The 10,605-nt window shown below is 46.2% G+C and overlaps 1 protein-coding gene across 1 annotated transcript; it reads left to right on the forward strand.

The window, feature by feature from the left end:
• Positions 1–671: 671 nt before the first annotated feature.
• LOC105931695 (wiskott-Aldrich syndrome protein homolog 1) lies at positions 672–9,015 on the forward strand. The gene is made up of 3 exons (XM_012870477.3): positions 672–983; positions 3,012–3,253; positions 5,833–9,015. Exons 1-3 carry the CDS (start codon positions 965–967, stop codon positions 7,207–7,209), a joined length of 1,638 nt encoding a protein of 545 aa, XP_012725931.2. The 5' UTR covers positions 672–964; the 3' UTR covers positions 7,210–9,015.
• The last annotated feature ends 1,590 nt before the right edge of the window (positions 9,016–10,605 follow it).

The raw sequence follows: 10,605 nt of genomic DNA on the forward strand, positions 1-10,605 counted from the left end.
AAACCACGGATAATTATTTCTTGCATAATTAGACGCTACTTTGTGTTAGTATGAAATCTCAATAAAAAGCGTTAAAGTTTGTGGTTGTGACGCGACAGTATGCAAAAAAAAAGTCCAAGAGGCGTACATATATATGGAACTGCAGATCTCCACACTGCTTTCGAGTAAGTTATTAAAAAGAAATGTTATACAACGTTTCCCTCAACCTACATACGTTTAATTTAAACTCTTCCATTTTCCCTGTGGCGTTTCTAAAACGTGCTTCTCTTTGCGTCACCTCACTCAAGAAATGACAGCTTGCGCTACCCATTTTTTAATGATTTATGTAACGCCAGTATTGGTCGTTACGTAAAATCACAGGAACCGCTTTTGCACAGACGGGAACACATAAACAGTGACTTGTTTGGAGAAACCCGTAAACCTTGCAGCATCTTAAAAGCTGCTGGGGGATTCGGGGGAGGAAAAAAAAAACCTTGTATCGTTTCTACGACCCGCAAACGTTATATTTTGAATGAAAGGGTTCTCCCGTCCGTCACAACAACACGAAGCCACAACGCTGTCCGGAGGAGCGCCGCGATTGGCCGAGCACCCTCCAAGGAGCAGAAACCCGGCGACGCGATTGGCTGAACAGCAGTCGGCGGAGGCGGGCTCAGTTCAGCTGCGACTGTCAAGATTGGCAAAGCGCTGTGCTACTGCTGGCTGTATGTGTATGCAGGTAAAAGGAGCAAGCGACAAGCCAAAAAAAAAAAAAAAAAGCCTTTGAAAAACATTCAGCCTGGCATAAAGCGAGGAGTGCGATGGAAACGTGGGAGCCCCTTTATGCCACACAGTCCGAGAGGAAAAGCTTTTAAATTCGCGCAGGGAATCTGCAAACAGCTCCTGGAGCCTGAGCGGAAAGTGTCGCTTTGTGACTGGGAAGCAACTTGGACAGCTGCGTGTTTTCAAGCGGAGCCATCAACAAAGAATGAAAGCGTTGAAACGAGGTGAGCGCCAATCTGGACCGTGTTTTCTAACCTTTGCCGTTCACTTTTTTCTTTTTTGTCCTTCGCCAAAAAAAAAAAAAAACCGTGCGTCTGTTTGGCTCCCGTCTGGCTTTTTGCCGTGGACCCTCGCCTGGTATGCAGAGAGGGGCTTTTTTTTTTGTTGCGAGCAAATGCAGCGTGTTTGTGTTTGAATTTGGAGGGACAGCTTAGCCAGCTAGTTGTCTGCCTCTCTCTCCTTCTCTCTCTCTCTCTCTCTCCTGAGGCAGGCGTGCTGTCCATCTGGCGGAGCGACATGCGTTCCTGCCTGCCTCCTTTGTGCGCTCCAGATGGCTCGGTTACCATTTTTGATGCACTTCTTTATCGCAGTAGTCTTTGCGAATCTAACCTAATCTTAGTTTTAACCTCTTGACTGATTTGCTGATTTGAAAAAAGAAAAAGAAAAATAATACTTTAGATAACATTGAACTTTATTTTAGTATATTACATCCTACCTACGTGTGCGTTTTTGTAAAAAAAAAAAAAAAACAAGAAGTTGGGTTTGTTTGACAGCCGCAGTGATTTACCAAACAGCTGCTGTTGCTGCTACCTTTTTTTATGTTTTGATGTATTTCATTTTTTTTCTTTACTGATTCAATCTAATTATTTTCCTGCCTAAGTTTTTTTGTTTTGTTTTGTTTTTTGAGATAAAATCCAATGTCAGTACAGCACCGCAGTGGAGTCGTGGGATCACGTACAGCACGTTTCTTCAGGGGGACCGACCTGACCACATGAAAGGAGCTCTGTGATCAATGCTTCAAAAGTAGCATTTTCCGCAGGGTTATAATTCTTATTTACTTATTTATTTATTGTACCCCTCTCTTTTTTTTTTTTCTTTTTTTTTTTTTTGTTGAGTCGAGCAACAAGATTTTGCACATGCGTGCGGAGCAAAACGGCCTCCCGTCTTTGCTTGGTCAATAGGTTCCTGGGCCCACTGGCTGCTGTGATGTTGATATGCACACAATCTCCTTTGTGAGGACAGGCGCTGCCCCCGGGGGTCAGGTTTCAGCCCAGCTCCCAGAGAAAGACCTATACTGCAATCTGTGGCCCACCCCCTTGGGATCAGGCATGCTCCATTTTGTGGGGAGTTTTTTTTTTCCTCCTCCTCGGACCCACCGTGGGCTAGAAGAGAAGGGTTTCAGACCAATTCAATGCAGACATCACTTTTGTACGCTGTGATGAGCTGCATGTAAGGTAGTGGCCAATTAGATGTAGGTACTTGGCTTTGTTTACATCAGGGTGTTTTTTTTTTTTTTTTTTTTTTGCTATAAGATGCAAATCCCAACCAGAGATGCGGCCAGGAGCGTGCTGGTGGCTGGAGTCGGCCTATTTTTCCAGCCTTATTAGCGCTTTTTTTCCACCCCATCAGTGGTTGCTGTCTGATCCCTCTCACAAGCCACCCACCACTGGTGGAAACAGGTTGCTGAAGAACAGTGTTTGAAACTGAAAGAAAGCAAACTTCATATTTATCTGACTTGTTTCGCGTGAGAGCAAGACTTTTAGGCGATAACAGAAAGCCGGCAACGTGTTTTTGTTGGGTCCTTTTCAGCTTTCCAGCACTTTCCGGCATGGGACGTGTTGAATTTGAAAACTTTGGCAGCTTTTTAAAATTTATTTATTCTATTTATTTATTTTTGGAAACCTCAGAGTTGCGGCTGGGAAACAAACTCTTTAGGGAATGCGAGCAAACGAGTGCTTAGCGATGCTAGCGGGGCTAATCACAGATGCAGTACGCTAAAGGCGCTTCAGAAGGTCGAATCCGTATTCGTTTAGTCTTTGCTTTAAAGTAATAAAGCTCATCCAACACGGAAGGTGCATTGGCTCTGTTCCCGATACGAAGAGCAACGGCTAACGGCACCAGGCCTAGGACAGAAAGACACTCGTAGCTTCTTTAGTTACAGTTCTTACGGAGAAATCAGATTCAATAAAAAAATAAACAGGTCTCGCTGAAAGATTGGTGCCAAGTTCTGAAAACGTCTGTCTTCTCCTCAGCTCCGGAGGATGACCCCCACCCCGAGCAGGACCACTCTTCGGCCGTGTCGGACAGCGACGACGGCTCCCCGCTCGACCTGTCGGGGAGAGGGCTCCTCGCCAAGCGCCGTCGCCGCGGCAACCTGCCCAAGGAGTCGGTCCAGATCCTCCGCAGCTGGCTGTACGAGCACCGCTTCAATGCGTACCCGTCGGAGCAGGAGAAGCTCAGCCTCTCAAACCAGACCAAGCTCTCTGTGCTGCAGGTGAGGTTTGTGCTGCGTGCGTGTGAGGTTCTCGGAAACCTGGCGGAGGAAGTGACACCCGTCGCTCGGTCCTGGGTAGACATTGCACGTCCTTAGTGTCGGCTGTGTAAAGCGGTGTTTGTGAGCGGGATGTGCAGCTGAGGACGGTGTCTTACGTGGCTGAAAACCCTGAAGATGTGGTAATTACGGGATGGTACCGTAGTCACCAGCATTCTCCCACCCTTCGCTTTCTGACCCTGTTGCATCAGTGGTAGACGCTTCCTCTTTCCATCTCAGCACACAGCCAGATTGCGGAGTAGCAGGAGGCGGCAGCAGTTCCTTGTTATGTAGTCAGTGCACTGGAATGCGTTTGGCTGCCTCCTCTGTGGCTCAGCATATTTCAGCTCAGACCTTCATTATTGCCAGCTGTCTGAGCACTCTGGGCTCTCTGTCTTTCTCTCTCGCCGTACCAGTAGAGGGAGTAAGGCGGGCTTTGGTGACCCACTTGGATGGGTGAAGATGGCAATTTCAGATTTCTTTATCAGCGCCTTGTAAATGTACTCATCCAACTTTTTTTACATCACAGACAGAAGCTTCAATGTATTCTCTTAGGGATTTTCAACATTGCTTACAAGTTAAAGCTGTGGAGAAATTATAAGCACGTCCATCCATCCATTTTCTAACACGTCTATGTCTTGTGGGGTCGTAAGGGGGGCTGCTGGTGCCTATCTCCAGCTGTCAGTGGTTGAGAGGTGGGGTACACCCTGGAAAGGTCGCCAGTCTATCGCAGAATTACAAGCACATCACATCATGAAACCCCATTTGAAGATCTGACAGAGGAGTTCAGTCTGTCATCCGAAAGTCGATAGAGTTTGGCCACCTCTCAAGGCAGCTACACTTGACAGTCTGAGCAAGCAAAGCACTTAAGAAAGCGTTAAGAAGTCTGTTTGTTATTTGGCACAAGACGTGTAGGGGACATTTCTTGTGCCTGAGGTGGGTAGGACAGGGCTGTGTTTATGTGAGCAATTTCTATTTTAAAGTAGCTCTAAGAGTAGTTTTACTGCATCATACTGATCGTCGGGCGTTATTTCCAATACCTGAGTAATATTATTTTGAATTGCCACTTGTCTTGTTTGAGTAGAGTTCACTACTCATGGACACAACTTAGCTCCCCGGCTTTGATGTGAAATGTTGTGTGTGGACCAAAACTGACACTGCTCATAACCCCATACACGTGGTGGTGGCAGCATCATTCTGAGAGGATGCGCTTCTTCAGCGGGGCAGGGTCGCTGGTCAAAGCTCATAAAATGAAGAGTCAAGATCACTGCACAAAAATGACCTGGTTACTTGAGATTCATGAAGGAGGAACTAATCGTGGCTCATATCGCTCGCAAAGGGACTGATATCAGAGCTCTCGGACTCTGATAGCAATTTGCATGCTCTAATTTGTGAACAAAATGTGTGGTGTATCAGTGTCATGTTATTTGTGCGTATCCTAAGCCGGTGTCTGCCTCAGGTAATGTCACCAGAGTGAAACATGGTGACAATAAGAGATTCTTCATAAGATGGGTAGAGCTAAATGCTGGATAGTTCTTATATCTTATAACCTGGACGATGGAAGAACAGCACAATGATAAACATGTGGTCAGAGCTACAAGGGGATGCTTCAGATCAAATGTGTTAGAATGGCCTAGTTAAAGTTCAGACCAAAACCCAATTCAGATCTGTGGAAAGACGTTGATGTTCAATCACTTTCCCTTCAGTCTGGCTGGCCTTTAGCTAATTTCCCCCCAAAAAAGGCAAAATTTCAGTCTCTAGGTTGCAGAACATGTAGAGGGATACGCCAAAGGAAACACCCAAAGATGGTTCTACAAAGTATTGGACGCAGGGGCCCGTCTTTAGATTTGTATTTATTGCAACAACAAAAAAAAGAAAAACTGTCCATCTACTTCCCAAATGTGTGCCACTTATTTAACCTGACTCTCTCCAGATGGATGTCGCTCCGCCACACGGCACCCCACCTCCATGTGGACTCGCTGCCATTAGGAGAGATTCGGTACCACATAAAATGGACGAGCCAATCAGGATCGGCGGGTGGGATTTTTGTAGATGGGCCGTATCAGAGAAGTGACTGTTTGGATTCAGACAACAATGGCGGCTCGCAGAGAGGAAGCAAGCAGTAACATTGATGCTATTTCATCAGTGTTCGATGTACCGGACATTAATTCTTTAAAAGAACACCAGAGAACAACTTTGAAGGCTTTTGTAAATGGAAACTATGTTTTCGCTATTCTCCCAACCGGGTTTGGCAAAAGCTTGTAGCACATCAGTAAAGATACCAGACAAGTGGCTTATCCAATCATGTATAAGGATTTTTGATAAGGCCCCTCCTTCTGAAATGCATCTCCACTGGAGCGATCCCAGATGGGTGTGTGAAACTCTGAAACAAAATCCATCTGGAGAGAGGCAGGTCACCACTTATTGGTCTTTCCACTGAATTGCCCATAAAACAGGTCGGTTCTGTGTCCGTGTGATGGAATGTGAAACAGTTTATGTATGAGCTTCCGCTCTATGTGAGTAATTTCTGTCTGTCTCCCCAGATCTGCAACTGGTTCATCAACGCCCGCCGCCGCCTTCTCCCCGACCTGCTCCGCAAGGACGGCAAAGACCCCACCAAGTTCACAATCTCCCGTAAGGTTGTCGGTAAAACCGAGGGCCACCAGTCCCCAGGCGGCGAAGCCAGCTCTGCTGATACCGGCGCCCCAGCTCGCTCCTCTCAGCAGCACCCATCGGTGATCCGCGCTACGCCCACTTTGGACCTCAGTCTGCTGGGGAACACGGCGACGGCCATCCTGACGGGAGCTGGCTACCCAGGAAACGAGGGCTCCGTGCAGACGCTGATGAAGCTGGACACGCACAGCCTGTTGAGGGAAGCGGACGAACGCGCCGTCCATTCCTCCGGCGCGGCGGCAGCGGCGAGCCACTCCAGCGGCCTCCTCAACACGCCTCCCCCGACTCCTCCCGAGCTCTACCCGAGCCACGACTTCAGCGACCTGAAGCTGCTGGTCGACGCCGCTCTGCAGAGAGCCGCAGAGCAAGACCTGCTCCAGGAGACCAAACGCAAACCGGCAGAGCCTTCAAATGCCAAGCCGCTGGGCGCCACCGCGACGGGCCCGACCCCGCCTCCGGAGGAACGGGTCATGGATCCTTCCAGAGTGCAGAGCCTGATGGAGAAGGCGATGTCTGCTCAAGAGTCCATCAAATCTCCCTGTATTGGATCTTCCGCAGCTGCTGAGCCAGTTCCTGCTCCAGTTTTGCTCTCGACCGCCAGGTTATCCCCGCTACCGGGGAGCAAAGTCATATGGCACCCCTTAGATAAAGACCGGGTCAGAGCATCCAGCCCAAACCCACCTCAGCTGCCGACTCTAGTGCCAGTGTCCGCCGTCATCCTGGGGCAGCCGGAGCTGCAGAAACCCGCCGTGAACCCGAAGTTCCCATCGCCGCCGACGTCGGCTTCATCTCCGACTGCGTGTCCTGCGAGTGCCGCCAATCCAGCAGTCACACCCGTCTCCGCACAAGCGCCTTCCTCCCAATCCCCCGCAAGCTCTGCCTCAGATTCCTCCCCGGCAGCAGCTGTCGCGTCTCCCTCCCTGCCTAGAGGAGACCTGCTCCACCTGCCGTTCCACAAACCCCCCTCGCTCCCCGCGGCGGCCCCCGCCATGCTGCCCGCTGCGTCCGCCGCCCCGGCCCCGGCTCCGGGCCTGTCTTCGCCGGCGGTCCCGCCCCTCCTGAGCCTCGCCTCCCACCTCGCTCCGCACACCAGCGGGGGCGGCGGCTCGGCCATGGTGCCCAACGTGTGGAGCATGGTGCACGCCAACGCCAGGCAGGCCAGTTCGCTCCAGGTGGTGAAGGCCCCCATCAGCACGGTGTGGGGGCCGCAGCGCAGCCTGCACACGCTGAGTGAGGCCGTTAATTAGAGGCCGCCGCTGGTGGGTTTTGTTTTTCTTAAATGTATAAACCTGGGAGGAAGCGAGGACAGGCATGTTTTATGACGTTTGTAGGAGAATGGACTCGGATCAGGCTGTGGACGTCGAGCCTGAGCCGGGCTCGCGTCGAGCTTTTATTGTTTACCAGACGGAGACCGGCGGGTTCCCTAGACGCCGTTCCTCAGCAGATTTTGGTGGCATCCTCGACAGACTTTTTGGATGTTACGACGACGAACAAGAAGGAAAGTATTCCTGGACTGTAGAAAAGTTTACCAGCCTTTCCAGTAGCAGTGCTGGACTTCAGTGAATGTATAAAAAAACAACAACAAAAAAAAGAGCCTCCCCTGATACCAACTCTGCTGCCCTTCAGTCATTCCTCTTCTTGAAATAAAAAGCACATTTTCTTCGAACTCTTTAGTGGTGCATTTTAGAGCAGGTTTTTTTTTTTTTTTTTTACATCAGTCAGCTCATTCTGAAATGCAGTAGCAACCCTGAATGAATGACTCCCTTCGCCCTCCGTCACCCTCCTCATGGCCGAGCGCGTTCCTAAAGCGCTCTGTGCATGCCTTCTACCCCGACGCATCGCTTATTCTTCTCCCGTAGGAAGTTTCCTGTATTTTCTCTTCCCGATCAAAGCGCGCGTGTAGGTTGTGTTCTGTCAGAACCCTTCATGAGCTCGAGCTTCATCTGGAGAGCAGGACATATCAGCCAGAGTTCCCTTTCGTCTGCGAGGCCTTAAGTTTCTGCGTCTCAGATCTGCATGTCGTAGAAAGGAGAGGGTGATTAATCCTCGCAGGCTCCTGACAAAAGAAAATGTAGCACATCCCTTTTTGTACACCTTTAAAACGCAAAGTGTAGTGTTTCTGATTGTTTAAAAAAAATGGTTTCTATAGAGTTTCTGATATTCCATGAAGATGTAGTTTCTGTGAAACTGTTGCCTGGACGTACCGGTAGCTGTGAGTGTCTGTGTGGGAGTTGGGCTTTTCTGTTTCTGGTCAATGCTGTAGCACAATTACCAATTAATGTTTACCAGGTCACAAAAGCTGTGTTTAGGTCAGTTCTGTTGTACTGCTGCGAGCGGCCGTGGCCAGAAGAGGAAAGTCTGTCTGGGTCGGCCGTTCCAAGGAAACCTCCGAACTTTACTCCCACATTTCACCCTTTTTTTTCTGTTTTTTTTTTTTTTTTACGTCTCCACTCGGTTCCACTCTGTGACGCAAAGTCAAGGTGAATGTGTCTTTGTTGCCGTAGCAGAGTTGACCGGTGTTCATTTATACCTCAATTTCATAGGAGCGGCGTTGTGGCTAAGTTATGCTAATTTAATTTTTTCAGACGACAGAAATACACTGTGATGATTCCTTCGAGGTCGTAGTACTGGGAAAGGCTGGCGTAGGTTTTAGGCGGCGAGATTTTAGACGTAAGCTGACACACAAAAAAATAAAAGATGTGCTGATGTAGATATGTGAAAGGTCAAGGTTTTATTTTTTAGGTTCATATTTACTAGCGTCTGAGCTCGGTCTCAAAATGTAGTTTGTGTTCAACCAAATGCGTACTGAACGTTCCTTTTTTTCCACGTTGTGCTACAAATGATGACTCCAGGCAGTGTGACTGGCTGCTGTGCCTTAAGCCTTCGAATGTGGGAGGATGTCCCTTTCTTCTTCTCCTTTTTTTTTTTTTCTCCCCCTTCTTTTAAAAGATATGTATTAAAACTCAATAGTCTGTGCAATATACGCCTTAAACTTTAAATGTCTGTTTTTTGTATGAGCATTTCAAAGAAATAAAGGTCAGTTTTGTTTCATATATAGATTTCTCTTGAGTTTTACTTGGAAGAAATAATTTGTATGAATCACTTGCATAATGGTCTTAAGTTGGTGCTTGTTTTTAGATGGTTTTCACTGCAAACATTTTTAATTGTAAAGATATTAACATATATGTAACCACCAGGGGGTAATGTGGCCCTTTGATAACTTTTTATACTTTAATATATTTCATATTTGGGTGCCATAAACCATTATCTGCGCCTGGTAATATGACCTACTCTTTAACTGTAACTGCTCTCTTGTAAACGCTAGCAGAACCAACGTCACTCAGGTGTATAAAGCCTTTATAAAGTCTTTTGTTGGAGTATTATGGTCTTGAGCTGAACGTTATCCAGTTGGTAAGCTTTAGATGTCTCAGTATGGGGATGTAGAGGCAAGGAGCCAGTTGTTTGTAATTTCCTACAGAAGAATCATACAAACGTCTGCCTTACTCGAACGGTGTGTTCTCCTGTCTTTCCGATTTTTAACAGCGGCTAAGAGGAATGGGAACAAAGTTAGAAATCCCTGACGTAAAAGGTAGAGTTTACATAAAAAAAATCAAGCTGTTTGAAATTATAGTCATGATTTTAATAGAAACAAAAATGTTCACACCAAATAAATTTATTTCCATTTAAAAATGTCAGATATGCTATCGCAATTAAACACTGATACATTTTATAAGGTATACCAATAATAAAGTGATATTTTCAACCTAAATATAACAAAAAGGATAAGTTTAGAGCACAAGCTGTTGGGAGTCCCAATAAGGGTTAATTCAGGGATTTTTGTAAAGTTACTTTTTATAGATTGACACTGAACCATGAACATAAAAAAAAGCTTCTAGGGGTGACAAAAGGTATCATTTCTTAGCTGTAACCATCTTAAAAGGAAAGTTGCTTGTGAAAGCTGGCAACAATGATTTAGAAAAAAAAAATAAGTAGTATTTTTCTCTATATGTCCTCAAGGGGTTTTTAAGAGTGCCTGTGGAGATGATCATCTGTTTATCACGTCAAGAGATATTGAAACCTCATTCATTCATGCTTTTTAGGGTAATACAAAACCCAAAGTTGATACATTGGAGACCTCCCATTCCTTCACAAAACTTGCCATTTCCTCAGAAACCTGTTGTATTAAATTCTACACCTACATTATGCCCTCTGGTGGCTGATGTAAGTATTACAGGCAACAACAGCCAGTTGGATGCAGACGTCCAAGATGTTTGACTCATAAAAGTTTTTAGACTTTCTTTTTTGTTTTTTTGAGAAGGTCAGACAGGAAATCTCATAAATATGAAATATTTAATTTAAAGCTGGCATGAAATCAAACAGTATTTCAGGTAAATTAATTTGAATGGATTTCGGGATCTAAATTGCACATATAAAATTGTACTTTTTAATGCCTAAATTATATTTTTTATTAAATTTTATGATATAATGCACATGTTATATTTTGAACTTAAAAATGTGTCTATATAGGGGTTTTCTATTAAAAAGGGCTGGCATCAATATTTAAATGTAAAAGAATACAATTGTCAACTTATAAAATTTCTCCGTATTTTGCATGAAGTGAAGAACTCCAGGAACATTTGAAG

Source organism: Fundulus heteroclitus, chromosome 20 (genome assembly GCF_011125445.2).
Source record: "Fundulus heteroclitus isolate FHET01 chromosome 20, MU-UCD_Fhet_4.1, whole genome shotgun sequence".
NCBI classification, from domain to species: domain Eukaryota; kingdom Metazoa; phylum Chordata; class Actinopteri; order Cyprinodontiformes; family Fundulidae; genus Fundulus; species Fundulus heteroclitus.

What these genes read in the sequence shown, in the direction of transcription:
- LOC105931695 (XM_012870477.3), top strand. An exon ending in CCAAGCTCTCTGTGCTGCAG is followed by an intron (nt 3,254 to 5,832) that starts GTGAGGTTTGTG and finishes CTGTCTCCCCAG; the next exon opens with ATCTGCAACTGGTTCATCAA.